This window comes from Rhipicephalus sanguineus, chromosome 7 (assembly GCF_013339695.2).
Source record: "Rhipicephalus sanguineus isolate Rsan-2018 chromosome 7, BIME_Rsan_1.4, whole genome shotgun sequence".
Classification (NCBI taxonomy): Eukaryota; Metazoa; Arthropoda; class Arachnida; order Ixodida; family Ixodidae; genus Rhipicephalus; species Rhipicephalus sanguineus.
In genome coordinates this window covers 33,420,719-33,440,353 of record NC_051182.1, presented here as the reverse complement: position 1 = coordinate 33,440,353, position 19,635 = coordinate 33,420,719, and the positions used below count along the sequence as shown (strand labels likewise).

The following is a 19,635-nucleotide window of genomic DNA, read 5'->3' as shown; positions in this document are numbered from 1 at the left end:
AATTTCCGGAGCCCTCAACTACGGAACCCTAAACCATGTTCTTCACGAATAAAGGGAGCACTGGCACGTACTCGTTTATATATTGATTTATATATCTTCGAAACGGGGAATTTCAAAAGAACGCTCCCGGAACATTCTACTGACGTAATAAAGAAGAAAATAGCGTATGAAAATGGCTCACAGAGCCTCTTATGTCCTCTGTACACGAAATCAATTGGGTTGACGCCTGTAACATCACCACTGCAAAAACCTGTTCCCGCGATTGTATTTGGAATCTCTACTAATTGAAACTGTTGCGCACACACTTAGCATACATATCGAAACTGCCCCTCTGATGCCTGCAGCACGTGATAAGGCGTATGCTTAAGAACGCAGTTCATCCCCGTTTCGCGTTATTGTGAACAATGTTCCCACGCGGGAGCTCAAACGTCTCTAAAGTTGTGTTTTTACCTTGACAGGTGTTTCCGTTCAATATTCACTATCGTTAATCCCGACACAGCCAAATCAATGAATTCTACAGAGTGTATCTGCAAAAAAGTAGACAAACTCTCTACTTGGTAAATCAGCCATCATCTGGCCAATGAATGTGAACAACCGGCAATATTATATGATCATTTCGCCAACGTTAGCTATGTTGGCCAGTGATGAGCCAAAGCGTTAAGCTAGATACACACGGACACCAATTTTTGGAAAGTAAAAGCCATTGAACGTTTGCGCCTTGAAAAAAAAGAACAGGATGCTTAGCTTCCGCAGCTGCCTTCATATAGGTTTCGAATAGTGGGCATTTGGAGCCCAGTTGTAGCGTGTTCAAACTTCGAATGCATGCCTTGATAACTTCATTCGCTTCGCCTAATTCACATTAATCAAAAGATAATGCGTACTCCAGCAGCAGCAGGTGGATTTTACCTTAGTACGTGCTAAGAAATGCTACGTCATACAGACCTGGCACTCCAGCTCTGTCGCTATGACGTTTTACTGTTGTACACGAGACCGCAGGTTACACTCCGACAATGGCGGCCGCACTTCCATCGTGGCCGAGTGCAAAACACGCACTCGCATCGTACGCGTTGTGCCCACGTGAAGCGAACACAGGTGGTGACAACTAATACGGCGTGCACCACATACGGCGTGTCTTACATGCACTCTAAGAAAAAAAAGAGTATGCGTGACTCTTTTCGGAGAGTTCTGACTTGCCACGTATAGGACTCTCTTTAAATAGTCACGGTGACTCTCTTGGTGGGTCAGGGTCGGCTCGCTCTAGGAGAGTCCCCTGACCCTCTAGGAAGAGTGCAAAGACTCACATCGGGAGGATCACGTTACCACTTATAGGGAGTCAGACGACTCTTGCCGGTAACGCTCCTAGGGGGGTCAGGGGACCCACACCGAAGCATCAAGCGACTCCACAAGTATTTTAAGCTACTCATTTGATCCTTGCTCTACTTTTGCGCGACTACTGTTGAAAATAGTGGAGTATTCATTTTAAGCAAGTCCAATAATACTTGCCGTTCTGCCCAGCGACTGTAAAAAAAGAATAGTTCAGTTTTAGCATTATTTTAATAAAACTCGTCAAAACACCACATATTTTCCAGCAAAGTTATATAGAAAGCGCGAAAAGATGGTCTGTGATTTCCAATTGAGAAGTTTGGGTATTCTTCATTTACATGCTTCTATGAGTATAGCCAACTAAAATGTGTGACTGATGTGCACAGTGTCATATGGTGCTAAATGAACAGCAGAAATCGACATCATGTTTCCATATTTATTCCTTGTGATTAAGAATAAATCAAAAAGTGGTGACGGCTTGAGGCATCAGACTTGTGGCTTGCTAGGTTGTCGCTCCTGTCCAGCGTGAGCACCATGAAAAACGGTATCTGAAAAGCAGAACGTGATATTATGATGAGAAAATGAAATTGCAGTAAAGGTTTGCAAAACCTACACAATAAGTGGTTCACACAGACATAAAGGCTAACAACAAAACAACAAAGCACATCCTCCGGCAGCCAGGGGCATGCCGTGAGCGGTTATTGACCGCACGTTTTACAAACGTAACCCATCCTTAAATACTCAGATAAACAGATGCGAGTACTAGGGCCCGGACGACACCCAGCGCGTGCGTACGCCGTCTACGTCGAGATCAGACATGTAATATGCTAGAATTAGCGCACATAACTCCCCCAATCACGTACACTCACTCGATTCTCTTATAGCGCCCAACGTCATCGCAGTGTATGCAAACCACGAAAACAGCAAACAGAAACGAGGGAAAAGAGTGCACGGCGGCGGCCGCAACAACGCGCGCTGTCGAAAGTCTAGAGTTTTTTCACTTTACCGGCGAGGCGTGTTCAACCTGAATGACTACCGCGTACGTTCTGGAAGCCACCGTACTATATCTCAAACTACCGTCTTTAAGCCAACAAAAACCATTACATATAGTGCGTCTGAGCGTTCTGTACAGAGGCTTTTTTTCTTCATGTTTCCACGCGTGGAAGCACGCTGCACACTCAAGGTCGATGGAAATGTTGTTATGAAGTATACTAAAATGCATCTCAAAACGACATCTTGCACCTTCAGTAGTGCAGACATGACGTGCGATCAGCAAGAAATGACCCTCGATTATTGTTTGCATCGCTCACTTTATGGGAGCTTGTACAGCAACGCGCATAACGGTGGCAACTCGTTAAATGACAGCTTTAGTTGGGCATCCGCAACAGCCCTGCGGATACAGGCTACTGTTGGAAATGGCTGGCAGGTTCCGCAGAGCTGCTGCAGACGCCCAGCTAAAGCTGTATAATTAGTACCTACGAAAGCAGTACACTCACCGTTAACTGGCGCCCGTTGTCGGTGTCCGCAGCTCCATGAATATTCCGCCCTCCAAGCGTCACTTCGTGCACGGAGCCGGCGTCAACACCACCGAAGACGCGCAACCAACGCAACCACACAACGCATTCCAATAGACCAGGAGACTGAGACGACTGAGAGAGGAGAGCGGCGCGCCACCCCGGTGCCAACCCCGTCTGCGTCGCCGAGCACGGCGCCACAACGGCGCCAAAGGGCAAGCGTGCGATATGTATATGGCGTATACGGCGGCTCTTCCGTATACCGAAGCCAATCGAAACGCGCTTCAGGAGGGTCCAGTGACTCCTTCACAAATGCAAACTCTTTTTCTCTGCCTGTACCTTCCAAAAGGGGTCAGATGGACACCCGAAGAGAGTCACCGTTCCATGACCCTCTTCTGACTCTCTTTTTTCTTAGAGTGTGGAAGTCATGATTTAGAGCTCGCCAAACCCGAGAAATATGAGCCACGGACCAGCTGGCATGTCAAGCTATGTCATAAAAATGTTTTACGGTTATAGTCAACTCATGAACGAAATGGGATGCCTTCCTTCCCAACTCCATGCTTTTGCTGAGCCCCCATTGTAAGCATCACATTCTGTTTTTTTACTACACTCTAATGTGACGTACACGAATCCTACACATTTCGAAGAGAGGGAGAGAATTTGGCGGTCTCATATACGTCACCTTTAGTAGTGGAACGCAATAGCTTTACCTTACTATCCGCATCCGTAGAGGAGTGCCCACAACGAGTCTGTAAGGCACTGCGCGCACCTGCATAGCGGCATGTTTTGGTGATGCTGTGCCTGATGCTGACGGTAATGATTTAGGGCTCAACCATTTTTATTATGTGGACAGCCTTAAACCACCTGCTCGTTAAACTATCCACTTGATGTGACGCTCAGTGCGATTTTGCGCTTTCTTCACGCAATATTACGCCTGTTGACGTGACTTCGTCTGACGTGACGCCTGTATTGACGAAGCCTGAAACTGCTTCGGTATTTTTCCGAAGCCGCTGCAAGCACTGGCGTGAGAATGTGAGAGAAGACTTGACTGCCAAAGAGAATGCCTGCGCTCGATTCCGCCTGGAGCCCTGACTCTTATTCTTCGTATCCATCGCTATTTCTCGCTCACGGACAACGCTGCCGACACCGACACAGCATTTACCGCAGCACGTAACCTTTGGCGCTATCGCGTTAAACTACGCATATGCACGTTTTCCACACAAATTCGGTTCTTTGTGTACGTACTCAATGTATTACGCACTGTAATCCATCTAGATAGCAGCAATTAGAGCCGTCACGCTCGCAGAAATATACGCACATCTATTTGCACTATCAAGCATCCCTGTGTGTTCCTCTTCATTTCCTTCTCCTTTGTATTGTGCTGTTACTAGAAGCTGTTGCGTCATCCAATCAGAAGAGAAGAGGGGTGACGTTTCGTAACATTGGGACAAGCGCGGAAAGTCAGTACAGGTGTTTCTCGCATCAATGGTGTGATCTTGTACGCATTCCAAATAAACACGGGGGTGGTACGTGCTTAACGTCACAAACACGTGACAAACGAGAACGAAAGGAAGGAAACAGCCAATGAGCGAAGTGAAAGCCTGCGTCACAATTTTGACGTCGGCTTGGGGAACGTACAATAAGTTGAGAAGCGTTTCTAACATGTTGAGAAATGTTTTACTATTATTATTGAGTAACAAAATGTGTTAGTGTTACTTATCAGCGGTTCAATCTGGGATGCCGAGCGACTGAATCAAATTACTGCGGTTAATGTCTTGAAACGACGCGAGGTGACGTCGCAGTTTTGCGAAACGTTTAGTGGTGGCGCTAGCCACTACTCCTATTCAAACAATGTTTCTATTCATGTCTCCATCACTATTGAAATTCAAACAGCGGGACGTTTGAAGTGCTTCGTTCAGTAAGGCCGTTGCGAGTGTTTCGGTATGGCGGAGGGCGCGTCGACCTCAGGAGCTAGGGGACCTCGCGTTTCCGAAGGCCAGCGCGAAATCGTACTGGCCTTCATGGAAGAGCATCCCCAGCTCGTTTCGAGAGCTGTCGAGCGGGGGCCTCATTTCACCTTCGCCGACCGGCGACGCCTCTGGCAGCAGCTGGCGGACGCGCTCAACGACGAAGGGCCGGCGCACAAGAGAGTCGATATGTGGCAGGAATGGTGGCGGAAAGCAGTACACGACGCCCGCCACGACGCTGCCGCTGTCACGGAAGTGCGAAGGTGAGCGACCGTCGCATGATCTGGCCGATTTGTCCTTCGACGTTGTGTATATTTTCAGGTGCACTGGACGGGGTCGGGCACCCGGCTTCAGGGGCCGAGTGCTCCAATTGACAGGGACGCTACGTCTAAGTGGCGTCACGGACTTCCCCTTGTAAGCACACTGGCCCCATGATATCATGGGTTCCTGAACGGTGCTAACAAAACGTTTTGTAATTATTTGTAAGTGGTACCTTTAGAGGAAGGCGACCTTGTTGTTGAACGCGTAGGAGAGAAACAGAGAATGGAAAAGCAAGTAGGTTAATCAAATCGAATCTCAGTTGGGTGCCCTTTCGGGAAAAGGGGGGATTAATTGATCACAGAAATGAAATGCATTCAGGCAAGTGCACTAGGAAGGTAATATATGGGATCTTTAAGCACTCAATAACTGCAGAATGTTTCCGCAGATGTGTAGTACAAAAAGTTGTAAGATAGCCAGTGTTACGAATAGCTACGGTGTGAAGGGACACGCTTATGACACTTTCCAGCCGGCTGACGTCCTTGCTGCCTCAATGGAGGTGGTCGTTGACTCGATAGATGAGGCTGCAGGCGTCCGGCGCGCCGCGACACGTAAGCATCAAAGGAACAAGTGTTTTAATTATCGCTAAATGTATTTGCAGTTCGTGAGCTGTTAATGTTTACTCTGCAGAAGCACACGATCCCCTGCGTGGAGCGGCAAGTGTGGCCGCTGCACCTGGTAAGTTATTGATCCTCAATCTGTTAGAGAAAATAAGTTCTTGTATGTTATTCAACTAGCAAAAGAAGCCGTAACGTGGCTATTGCAACTTTTATCCATACCATAAAATGTACTGCAACTGTAGGAAACTCTGCATAATTTCAGTGCTGCGGCGCCCTGTACGGCCACCACGGAGACCACGACGGGCGGACATTCTGGCAACAATGTCAGCACAGGGCGCCCGCAGTGTTGAACAGGGTTTGGTGTCATTTTACATCAAGGACAAGTATTCTTTATGCTCTGTTATCATAACCGAATCATAAATGTGGTAAACAACCAAGTGGGGATGAAAATAAAAAATATGCGATGCATTGAGGGCTCGGTATCGTATCTCGGCAGCGATCATCAGCCGGGCAAAAGGCTGGATAGCCCTGAAAAGGGCTGTTTGGTGGTAAGATATGCATTTTCGTTGATGACAGAAGAGTAGTTCCAGCAGATCTTAGTTTGTCAAAACAAAGAGGGCACAGCTTGTACACGATGCTTGACACTACCAAACGATGACATCAGGCCAGTGGCTCTTCAACAGAGAGGGAGCTGTTGTGCACGTTGCAATTCTTCACAACAGCAGCTTCCGGGCATTGGCTGGTTGCGAGTTCATCAGCAACTCATGCTGACATTTCCACGACGATTATTCATTGCAGACACTGCACAGGATTGAGCTGTCCACCACCCGGCTTGCTGTCGCGGTGGAGAACACGGCAGCAGCTCAGGAGGGTATCCTGCAGGAGCTTCGGCACCTGGCAGAGGCCCTGCAGGAAAGGGAGAATTAGCTTTATTTTTAACCTCCGTGTTTGAGTTTGACATGTTCTGTTTCATTTGATGCATTTATTGTTTGTTCACCTGAATTTCATTTATTGTTTGTTTATTAGAGTTTAGTTTTCTTTCATTTTATGCATTTATTGTTTGTTCACCTGAGTTTCATTTATTGTTTGTTCATTAGAGTATAGTTTTCTTTCATTTTATGCATTTATTGTTTTTTCACTTGAGCTTAAGTGTTTTAGTTTCATTGTTACCTTGTATGAGTACTACAGGAGAATTTTTTTCGGCGAAAGGCATATTGTGTGCACACATTTTTTTTCTCGTACTATTTCTCTTTTTTCTATTACGGTGGTAATACTTCTCCAAAGCCAGTGCGTTTTCTTTTTTTATTTACATATTTTGAAGGCACCTAGTCATTCGCACTCGAATCATTACATTTACAATAGGTGTCACTTTCTGTATATGAGTTTTGTACTGTGATATTTATATTCCGTCACTATGTTTTGTATCTCATTGCACTCATTATGAAGCGTTACCGCGTAGTGTTCACACTGCGATATTTTTCATTTTGGCACAGTGAGGCTAACGTGCTACGGCAACAATGTGGTCTTTGTTCAGAGCACCACACTAGTCGCTATTCAGGTTCCATGGCCTCACAAATGGAAATGGCCATCATCATTGCAGGAATAAGTTTCAAATGTGATATGTTCAGGGCGCTGTAAGATTAGAGAGCCAATTGCTCACGTGGCATATAATTTATGTTTCGCCACACCTGGCAAGTGCAATCACGTTTTCATTTTGCAATTATGATTCATCCGTTTTTCAGTATTGCAGTACAACTGCAGTCGAGAAATGAATGCTTCTAGTCAGTAACTTATAATTCTAAGAAGGAAATGGGAAAGCGTGTCAAAGTCATACTTTCTTGCAAAGTCATGCGAATGGAACTGCAAGTTTTATGTGACTTGAGAACGAGTTGTGTGATGTTGATGTTGCAATGTTAGCACATGCTTTGCTACATGTACCAAGTTGTTCAAGGTTCGTGATGGACTTCTCATCACAGGGTGTGACAAAGGCGACTTGAATTTTTTGGCAATTTATGTTAATTTACGCCTAACCATTTCACCATGATGCATCGCGTTCAATCTTGCAACACCACCCAGCGTTGTATTTTTTGTCGTTTTAAATGTGCATTCGCTTTTCTAGCTTGCCTCGTCTGCGTATTCATGCTTGCACGGAAATTTCGATACACATGCCGCAAGAGGCGGCTAGCAAGCATATTGCCTTGTTCCTACCGAAGTACGCTGAGCGTCCAAATCAACAGGGTGTAGCGTTTGATCATTCTGGTGTGCTTTATAAAAACTGTGCAAAACTTTTCCTGATGGTGACCATGAGCACAGAGTGCCGACCATATGTACTTGCTACATCAAGTATGTCGTGGTTATGATGAGAAAATGGGCGTTTCCATGTGATATTTCATGTGACATATAAAGAAAAGGCTGCACTTTCACATTGCTAGCATGTTTCATGTTGAACAAGGAAAAAAGTCCTTCGCGTCAATTCCTCAGTACTATAACCACAAACTATGCCAGTAGAAACAGATGTTCGGTGTATTGCCCTGAGCAGAAAGTAACAACTGCTGCATCTACATGTACAGCAAGCGCAATACCACAGGACGACAGAACACATGTATGGTGTTATAGCATTGCATTTTTAAGGTTTCATGAGGAAAGAAGCATTTCGTGAAGTGCATACTGCAGAGAACAATGCTAGCTTGGAAGCAGCAGTAAATGCAGATCTTCACAGATAAAGGGACATAACCATAGCATGCCCAAAACTGCTTCATGAGTACTAATCCAAAAAAGTGCAAGTCTTGGAGACCCTTACACACTGAAGAGGGTACAATAGTTTCTGAGTCCGCACCGTTCTATTTAAAAGATTATTTGTATTAGCTCACATGCGTTTTAATTATCATAATCTGTCATAATCTGTCAGATGTTTTCATTTGGGAACCTTCACCATCTGCATGGAGGTTCATTTGATGTGTACGTAAATTTCTTAATGTTCCTCTGTACAAACCCTGCCTGAGATAGCCTAGGAGCGCTGCAATTTGTATAAAAAAATTACGTATGTGTTCTGAAAACTCACCGTTCCTGTGCCCTTCCGAAAAGGGCCACGACGGCACTGCGCTGCTGCCTTCCTCTGAGCAGCACGTCGTGCGGTTCTAGCACCTGGCTCTCCCCCGGCTCCTCTGGCTCATCTGGATCCGCAGCTGGTTGAACGTCCCAACTACACTCGTCCAACGTCCAGTCGCCCGCGTCCAGGGCAATGTTGTGGAGAGCAACGCATGCATAAACGATTCGCGCTGATCGATCGGGGTTTAGAGCATTGTCCGAAAGTGCTGCAAGCAGCGGAACTTGCTCTTCAACACCCCGATACATCTCTCCACAACATTGCGCATGGATGCGTGCTCCCGGTTGTACTGGCCTTCGGAGGTGTGGCCAGCGGTATTGTCAGGCACTGGAATCAGCAGCCATGGTTCGAGGGGATATGCTGAGTCTCCTGTTACAGAAAAATGACAGCTCAGTGCTCTGCCCTAGTTGAGAATCAAAGATCAAGAAGGTTTATTTGTAACACAGTAGCTGTTAGTATTCACCCCAGGTGAAAAAGCGGCGAAAATGCAGCTTGAAGGTGCCTGGGTGGCCGTACGCAAGGCAGCATTCACATACATTTTAACACGAAAGTGTTTTATGCCGGGGTCCACCAAGACTTTCATGACGTATTTCCGTCACGGAAGTACGTCAGCAAAATGAATGCCATCAGATGGCAAAGAAAAAAACATAAGAAAAAGTTTCCGTTGACGGGAATCGAACCCATGACCCCCGGGTCCGCGACGACGGCTGGCGGGCGTTTAGCCCACTGAGCTACCGCCAAACACATTACGGAGGCGACATGAACGCGCCTTTTATCTTTCACACTTGCCTTTCACAGTGAGCTTGTATGGACGGATGCTATGAGCGTCCCCTTTATAACGGGGTTGTGACATCTGTGCCACCAGGCTTGAAACAAAACAAACAAACAAACAAAAAACGCGCCGTTGCAACGACCGTCACATTCGGCACGTTTCCAATACAATTTCGTCAACGCTTTAACACACCGTCAGGTGGCTGTTTTAGCGCAAGCCTCGCTCATAGCATCCATCCATATCGACAAATAGCTCTCCGCATAGAGTTTCCTACAATACTTACTAGAGGGAACTCTGGCGCTAGTGTCTATGGGAGCTGCAACGCATGACGCTTCAGCCAGCATGGGAATGATGGGTAGTACACAAATTTGTCTAAACTTCGTTCTTTCGGCTCCGTTTGGCTCCGCGTCGGCTGCATCCGCTTTGTCGCAAAACAAAGTTCAGCAAAAATGAGTAGCTACACTTCACCACTTTAACTTTTTTAGGCTCACCAAATGAAAGCTGGTCACGAAGTTCACAACGGTCTATTTTTTTATCCGAAACGAACGCCAAAACACAGCAATAAACAAAGCCACAAGTACGTTTGAAGCCGCAAGCACGAATACTAGGCAAATTTGTGTACTACCCATCATTCCCATGGTAGCTGAACGATCGCAGCGCCAGAGTCCCCTCTAGTTAATTTTAGGAAACTCTATGGCTCTCCGACGCTCTCCGATGCTCGCCTGGCTGTCGCACTGCGTTCCTTGCTCGCCCTGTGAGAAGTAACGGTCAGGCTGGAGGGAAGACACGACGCGCGTAGCGTTTCTCTTCGCAATTCACGGCGCTTTGAAGGAGTGCATATCGAGCGTTAGTGTTTATTATGTGCTTGTCGATGGCATCTTTGCGCGGGATTCACCATATGCGGAGTTCACGTATATGTTAAGGACTTCAGCTATCCCAAGGGTTAAATAATGATCGTGGGCGTTTGTCGTCGGTACGGATATGTGCCACTAGGAGTCAACGTGAGTGCGACGCGTCCACATCAAGCGGTGCTATATGTGCCAAACAACAGTAGACATTGTACAAGCTCTCATATAACAGTGCACTATAAACAATAAACTACTTCTTTGACGACACGTTTCACTTTCGTGTTATACCGATTCCTATGACGGAGGGATCAACCAACCATTTTTTGGGGCAACATACAGCTCCATAGTGAACAAATGATATTTATGGTAGTATAACAACAAATTAAGGAGATAGAATACTGGAGAAGACATACATATATACACTTTAAACATGTGCATACACAAAGAGAAAGATTTGTGTACTAAAAATAATTACGTTGGAATATGGCAAGTATATCAAGTAGCTAGTGGTTCACATTACGAATACTTACCAAGCAGATACTCGCCAGGCTGCAGCTGTGCGGCTAGGCGTGCACGCAGCGGGTTATGTGTCCCCATCCATGAGTCGTGGCACGATCCAGGGAACCGCGCATCCACAACAAGGATGCGAAGTTCTGGGTTGCACACCTGCAATGAGGAGCAATACAAAATAGTGCTGCAGATATGCTCGAAAGCACTTTTTGTCATGCATATGCAGAAAACAATACATACTCGTACGTTAATACATAGAGCTACACTATTGAAGTCATAGGCATGCACAATGTTTTCACGTTGGGGAGGGGCAATAACCTTCCCACCCCCCTTCAGCGTGCACGGCTATTTTTCACACTAATTGATCGATAAATGAAAACCTGGGCCATGCTGTTAGGCAACAACACCCATACACGCTAAAGCCAACCCATGCAATGGTTGCAAGTACTGCCGTGTTCAAAATCCTTCCATTATAGCTTCCCTGTCTTGTATCGATTTCTTCTACGATTGCTGCCCATATTCCTTTATACCTCCACAATGAACAACTCCATTGTGTATGCACTCCAGAAAGAAAACACAATTTTGAAACTGCTCACGCACACAAACGCATGGCACACACCATTACCGTGGACATGTCAGACTTCCACGAGATCGTTACATTACTAGTTATTCCATCTTGGGCATTAAAGTTAAGAATCGCTGCGATGGGCGAGTAAAAAAGGCGACTACAGACTAAGTGAAACATTCCAACGGTACTCACGAGCATGACGTTTAGGGCGTAGTATTCTTTCCTCGACATGACGCACGGCGTGTCGGCATAGTTGAGTCCCTCTGGCTCGCGAATGGCGACCAACGTACCGTCGACACACGCCAGCACGCCTGGGATGTCGCCGCGTCGCGCAAACGCCGCCTTTGCCTCATCCTTGGCAGCCGGTGTCAAGGAAAAGTCAACCAGCTTTCTCCGGGCAGACGCGGTAATGATGGCCTCCGTCACCTCGTGAATGGCGTTTCTGACGGCTGACTGGGCCATGCCGATGTGCTCCTCGCGACCAACCCTTCTCTGGAAGCTTCCTGTGGCGAAGAATCCCAGCGCGCACAACACCTTCCTCTTTGTGGAAACGCCACTGGCTCGCTGGCATCCAATGATAGGGTCAAGTTCGTTGCACAAGCTACGCACTGTTCGTTTGGACAGGCGAAAATACTGCCGGAACTCTTCTTCTGTCAACTCTTCAAATGCATCATCTACCTCGGGGCGTCGTCTCTGCGCGTCTGCAGCAGCCGCACAGGCGGCGCGAAAATGCGCGGCAAAGAAAGGAAACGCCATTTTCGCCAACTGTTGGTTGATTTGGATTGAACCGGCTACGAAAGTGGCTGACTGTTGTGAGCGCTTACGTACCGATCCAAGTCAAGCCGTCTGACAGCCGTTTTAATCCGTGCTTATCGGTTTCGGACGGCCTCGGCAGCCGTTCTTTCGCCTCCGTCAGAAAGCGGCCGATAAAAAATGATTGACAGCAACATGACGCCACGGCTCACGTGACACTCAACGTCACCGCGTTCTTCACGGCTTACGTTGACCAATTGCGTGCGGTTCAATGTAACGCCACGCCTCCGTGGTTATTTGGAATGCGTACAACATCGCACCATAAGTTTCTCGAAAGGTCGAAATAAAAACGTCCGCTCTAGTTTCACCTTCATAGTGTCACGTGGTAGTGATGTTGACGAAGACAATAGTCGGCGTGCCCTAGATGAAACTTTATTTGGCCGAACTTGTGGCCGGGAAACGGAAAGTCAAACTGCAAGCAAGCTGTAGCGCCACCGACATCGACGAGATGGCACAGTGAAGAAAGAAGAGGTCGGACGTGACCTCGTGCGGCGCGGCAGCAAGGCTGGCGCGAGGGGCGCAGAAAAATAAAGAAAAAGTTTGTTGGTTTTAAGCTTCGGCGCTAGACGGACGTGTCGAGTCGTTTTCTTATGTGTGCTCCACAAATTGGTGACCCGGACGTTTGGATCAAGTAGGAACTTGTGCCTGATCATAACGTGCAACACGAAACAAAAAGACGTGGAGCCATGTCAACCACCGGCAACGAACGCCAGCAAGCTTCGACCAACTCGGCCAACGCCGAGACCTCTTCAACCGCTGCGGTTATTTCGAACACCATCCGACTGCCAGAGTTCTGGGAACGGAACCCCTCGGCGTGGTTCATGCAAGCAGAGGCCCGTTTTGAACTCTCGCGGATTACGACCCAGACTCGCAAGTACCTCCTTGTGGTCGACGCGCTTCCAGCGGCCGTCATCGACGAGATTTCCGACCTTCTCCATTCGTTCGCGCACGACCTACCAGAGTCACCTTACGACGTAATTAAGGCTGCTATACTGGACCGCACGGCAATGTCGGAACGCACACGGTTGCAACAGCTACTCTCAATCGAACAACTCGGCAATCAACGGCCAAGCCAGCTACTGCGTCGATTCCTTAATCTGCTCGGCCCACGCGTTTCCACTACGGATAGCACCTTCGTCCGTGAGCTATTCCTTCAGCGCTTGCCCACCCAAGTCCAGATGGTGCTGGCAACTGCTTCAACCCAGAATTTGTCAGAGCTCGCTACATTGGCTGACAAGGTTATGGAAGTTGCGAATCCACTTCCAGTGGTTGCAGCTGCGATTCCAGCTTCAGCATCGCACGCCGTCAGCCCTTCACTGACAAAGCGGTTCGAGCCAGAATCACCATCGTTTCCCGTCGCTGAGTTATGCGACAAACTGGAGAAGCTTCTGGTTGGCACTACTCGTAGGAGCGCTTCTCCTCCTTCACGTCGACGTCGCCGTTCTCCATCTTGTCGACGCTTCCCATCCATCGAGCGCAACAGTGAATCACAGCAGTCTGACATCTGCTCGTACCACCGCCGTTTTGGCGCTCGCGCGCGTCGCTGCCTCCTCCCTTGCACCTGGTCGGAAAACCGTCCGGCCGACCGCTAGCGGCGACAAGCGGTCACGGGCCTACCCCATGTCGCCTCTTCTGTGTCAACGACAAGGTCACTGGGCAACGTTTCCTAATTGACACAGGCGCACAGGTCAGCATTCTCCCTGCTACACGAATGGATCTCACCGCTACTCCCATGCTGTACTTGCAAGCTGTGAATGGAACGCGGATTCCAGTATTTCGACAACGGTCGCTCACCCTCAACCTGGGACTACGAAGACCGTTCCGCTGGCTGTTCATGGTCGCCGACGTTCCTTCTGCCATTATCGGTGCTGATTTCCTCACCGACCATGGCCTCATTGTTGACGTCAAGCGACAACGTCTCCTAGACGCGACAACTTACCTCTCGGTGAAAGGCATTGCTGCGCCGGGAACCACAGATTTAGCCCTCTCTTGTGCTACGGTTTCCAATGAACCCTTCGCGGCTTTGCTACGAGAATTCCCTGACATCACCGCAACGCCTAATTGGAAAAAACCAGTGTGTCACGACGTACGTCATCACATCGTCACTGTCGGACCTCCTGCTTTCTTCCGGCCACGTCGACTTGCTCCGGACAAACTCAAGGTTGCACGTGCACAATTTGAACATATGCTGGAATTGGGAGTTATTCGCCCGTCCGCAAGTAACTGGGCAGCTCCACTCCACATGGTGCCCAAGAAATCGGGTGACTGGAGGCCATGCGGAGACTACCGATCTCTTAACACTAAGACAATTCCGGATCGGTACCCGTTACCCAACATACAGGATTTCACTGCCGCTCTGCACGGCGCCAACATCTTTTCGAAGACTGACCTTGTCCGCGCCTACCACCAAATTCCCATGGCCGAATCAGACATACCCAAGACGGCTATTACAACACCATTCGGATTCTTCGAGTTTTTGCGAATGCCGTTCGGTCTCAGGAATGCCGCTCAGTCCTTTCAACGTTTCATTGACACAGTCACGCGTGGTCTACCCTTTGTTTTCGCCTACGTCGACGGCTTGTTGGTGGCCAGCAAATCTGTGGAAGAGCATTTACAACACCTTCGTTGCCTGCTACAACGACTATCTGACCACGGCATCGTCATCAACGCCTCGAAAAGCGAGTTTGGTGTCACTAGCTTAGTCTTTCTGGGACATCACCTGGACACCAGTGGCATCCACCCACTTTCATCAAAAATCGAAGCAGTCCAGAGCTTCTCTAGGCCCACAACGATCACGAAGCTGCGGCAATTCCTCGGCATGGTTAACTTTTACCGCCGCTTTATCAAGAACTGTGCCGATATAGTGGCGCCTTTGGACCGTCTGCTTACCAGCAAGAACAAGACGTCCTTACTCCCTTGGGACTCCACTGCTGAAGACGCCTTTATCAAGATCAAGGGCGCGCTCGCCAACGCTGCCTTTCTTGCCCACACCAACCCCACGGCATCTCTAGCCCTCATGAGTGACGCGTCTAGCACAGCCGTGGGAGCGGTTCTCCAGCAGCGTGTTGACAACTCATGGCAACCATTAGCCTTTTTCTCCAAGAAACTCAGCCCAGCACAAGCTCGTTACAGCACCTTTGGTCGAGAGTTACTTGGAATTTACCTCGCCATCCGACACTTTCGCCATATCGTCGAAGGTCGACCATTTACAATTTTCACGGACCACAAGCCGTTGACATATGCGCTTTGCAGAGAGTCGTCGACGCACACGCCACGAGAAATTCGCCATCTCTTGTTTATATCTGAATTCTCCACCGACGTCCGACACGTCAGCGGCGACCAGAACATACCTGCTGACACTCTCAGCCGGGTTGACGCCGTGACATCACCTGCAACTCCTGTGCCACTCGATGTGCCGACGCTCGCAGCACACCGAGCTAACGATCCCGAGCTCATACAACTGCGCTCATCTAAAACAGCACTGCGATTGCACGATATCCTGCTTGATGGCGCCAACCTCGTCTGTGACACTTCTACAGGCACACCCAGACCATTTGTCCCTCGCACGTTACGCAAGCAGCTTTTCGACACGCTGCACCAGCTCGCTCACCCCGGCGTTCGTGCCTCGCAACGCCTTGTTTCATCGCGTTACGTATGGCCCCTGATGAACGCAGACGTACGCGACTGGGTACGTGCATGTACACCCTGCCAACGTGCCAAAGTCCACAGGTACCCTGTTCCCCCAACACGCCAGTTTCTCCAGCCTGACCATCGTTTCGATATTGTGACGGATTTCGCTACCTGCTCACAGCTGTCGACCGATTTACTCGTTGGCCAGAAGCGACCCCGCTTCCAGACAGCTCTGCTGCAACCGTCGCAGCAGCATTCGTGACAACATGGGTTGCCCGCTTCGGATGCCCTACCAAGATCGTGACTGACAGAGGACAGCAATTCGAGTCTGCCCTCTTTCACGAACTCCTACGCTTGCTTGGCACGCATCGTCTTCGCACGGCTGCCTACCACCCCCAGACCAATGGCCTCGTGGAACGCTTCCATCGACAGCTCAAGGCAGCGCTGATGGCCCATGGCACGCCATCGCAATGGGTTCAACGTCTGCCACTGGTACTTCTGGGTATCCGCTGCGCTTTGAAATCGGACTTCGGGTGCTCGAGCGCGGAGCTCGTCTACGGCACTCCGCTCCGTCTGCCCAGCGACTTCTCCTCAGAACCACCCTCGGCAGCTCTGTCTACTCACGAATACGTACACCTTCTTAGGGACCTCTTCCGGGATCTTAAACCCTGTCCGACACGTCCTCCTCCAGACCGCACACCGTACATTACATCCGACCTGACCAATGCAGCCCACGTTTTCGCGCGCTTTGGACCTATTCGGCCTGCTCTCCACCCACACTACCTCGGGCCCTTTCCGGTACTGGAGAAACGCGAGTCGACATATGTCGTAGATGCTCATGGCAAACCTGACACCATCGCACTGGAGCGCCTGAAGCCAGCCTACTGTGAGACGACTCCCACAGTCGCCTGGCTCAATCCAGTTCCACATGTCTCCGTTCCCGTCGCTGCGGACACTACTTCAATACGCAGAGTTTCCTGGCAGTGCTGATTTCGTTCGCAGACCATGCTGCTCTCTAGGGGAAGGAGCTATGTAGCGCCACCGACATCGACGAGATTGCACAGTGAAGAAAGAAGAGGTCGGACGTGACCTCGTGCGGCGCGGCAGCAAGGCTGGCGCGAGGGGCGCAGAAAAATAAAGAAAAAGTTAGTTGGATTTAGGCTTCTGCGCCAGACGGACGTGTCGAGTCGTTTTCTTATGTGTGCTCCACAAAGCAATGCAGGCTGTACGTACACTGATAGCAGTGAACTGAGCGTCGGCCATCGTTAATGTGATCTGCGGTAAGGCGCGTCGTTATTTATACGTGCGGTATCGAAGGTTCTAGCGTTACCGCTGGCGCTTGCTAATGCTCTCGAAAAAACTTGATTGTTCGCGACCTACGCATAATCTTGACAGAATGATCTCAGACAATCGTGAAGCTTCATGAACATTGCGGCGATGTCTGTGCCGACCGTTGCTACCAGCTTTTTTGGGTGAAAGTCGAATACATAAAAATAAAACAAGAAGCGGGCGTGGCAGTAGAATGGGGGGAAAAACCACTCAAAAGAGCACAAAGAGCTCCCATTAGGATTTGCAATTTCCGGGCGACGTGACGCACGTGTCTGTGCTACCGCAAACTGACGTTTACTAAAGGTATCACACTTTCCGTCTGCAAGATGACAGATGACGAGAGGATGTCTGACATAGACGAAAATGGGGCTAAAGGTACAGTCAAGGAGGCACAAATGAACAGGTATCGAGGCGCGTCTCGCCTTAGTGGCAATGTGAATATAATAAACAAAGAAAAATCTACATTCATAATAGCTGTGCGTGTTTCGGACCTCAGAGAAGCCAATGGACTGGCAAATAAGCATATATCTAGGTCGTAAGAGACATTAATACTCAATACTGTTACGAAGCGACTGCAATGAAATAAAAACCTTATTTGGGTCGTGTCAAGCTCGCCACCAGTCCGATGGAGTGGCAAATAATGTTAGCAACGCTCAAGGTAACAGATACCGAAGCCAACCATGTACAGGAAAATCATAAAGTGTCTTCAAGGCCGCAGAAGGAAAGACAGAGAAAAGAGGAAAGCAGACAGCTTTACTGGACGCTGATATTCGGTATGCTACCCTGCACTGGGGTGGGAAAGAGGGGATCGAAAATGTGGCATTTTCTATAACGTCGTTTTTTGCGCCAAGTCAAAGTGAACCGGGACACAGAATGATGAAACGTGGACAGTTTCGCTATAGGCCTTGACAGCTGGTATGGTGGCGCTTCGGCGCTAGGAGAGTCAGCGCCACCAGTAGCAGCCGCTCCGCTTCACAAGCCTTACACGATGGCGCAGCTTTACAAGTCACCAAGAGCTACATTTGCGGTCCACAAGGCAGCTAGGACAATTTATGGCGTCCGAGAAAAGGAACTTCGAGATAAACACTGTCATGCACCTCACGTCAACACGTAGCACGTTGTAACACAGGCAGACGACGCGCTCTGTCCACCGGAGGTTCACTGACGTAGAATGGACATGCCCAATGAAATCGGACGCCGGTGCTACGCATCGTGGAACAATCCCACGTAAAATGGACGCGGAAAGTTGAAAATTTGTTCGGCTCGGCCACTACGAATTGTAGCGATTCGCCCGCTTTAAATCTTATAAGAAATTGCACATTTCACGCACAGAGGTCAAATCAGTCTGCAAATGATTCCTGGGACTTCCTTTACCAGTTCGATGCGTTTATACAAGGTCGTCAAAATTTTTTCAGGGTCTCTTTGACAACACCATTTTCGCAGCCAGTTCCACTAAGCACGCCTAGTACACTCTAGTACACCTGACCAAGAAAGCTGGCAAAGCATCCAGTGGCGGAGGTGCAGGAAAACCCCGCTAGGTGTAGAGACCAGGGTGTCGGAACGAAATGTTTTTCGTTTCGGTTTTAGTTTCGTTCCACCGCAAAGAGTTCCGTTCCGTTTCTGCTCCGGAACGAAAAAAAAATGTTCCGTAACGGTTCGTAACGTTTTTTTTTTTTTTTGTATGCAAAAAGTTCCATTCCATTTCTTTCTCATGAATGATTCCGGAGTCATTCCAATTCTGATGGGGCAGCTCCGAAACACTGGTGGGAAGCATTAAACCACACACTCTTTGCGCTATTAGCATTGTGTGGTGACTGGTTGTTATTTTACTCTTCTGCAACGCTATATATTACATAAGTTAGCACGATTCCTTGCCCGACATGACACGTGTATAGAGTGTTTTTGTGAAGGAGTTACAAGCACCAGTGCGGCATTCTGGTGGAACACCCGACTGCCACGCAGAGAGGCGGGTTAAAATCCCATCCGATCACAGAAATTTCTCATGTAATGTTTTCTTATATCACGTGAAAGTGGACATGGACACCGGCGGCGACGGGAAACTATATGGCGCCAAAATCAGCTGTTGTGATCTCATAACAGCTTTCGCTGTAACAAACTTCAGCGCCGACAAGCCCTCTTCACTTTGGCCTGCGTGACAGGCGACAGGCGCGCAAAAGTCCACTTGTGTTAATATAAACGTCTCTGGTTGCCACTGTTCTTGTTTTTCGCACAATTTCAACATATCTTTGCTTTGGAATTTCTGCCCGACATATGCTCACATCGCATGAGCTCAGTTGCTCCGGATTGCGAAGTTTTCTCATGAACTGAAAAATGATTGAAAAAATTTCGGTTTCACTCCGGAACGAAATAATAGATA

The 19,635-nt window shown here is 48.6% G+C and overlaps 2 protein-coding genes across 2 annotated transcripts in view; both read right to left on the bottom strand.

Moving 5' to 3' along the window:
- The window catches only part of LOC119399382 (sodium-coupled monocarboxylate transporter 1), a 184,973-nt gene that overhangs the window by 126,539 nt on the left and 38,799 nt on the right, over positions 1-19,635 (bottom strand). The window lies entirely within an intron of this gene.
- LOC125759270 (putative nuclease HARBI1) lies at positions 6,313-12,270 on the bottom strand. Its single transcript, XM_049417679.1, has 4 exons — positions 11,679-12,270; positions 10,939-11,074; positions 8,744-9,157; positions 6,313-6,588 (listed from the first exon to the last, which is right to left on the bottom strand). The coding sequence occupies exons 1-3, from the start codon at positions 12,240-12,242 to the stop codon at positions 8,976-8,978; spliced, it is 882 nt and encodes a 293-aa protein (XP_049273636.1). The 5' UTR covers positions 12,243-12,270; the 3' UTR covers positions 6,313-6,588; positions 8,744-8,975.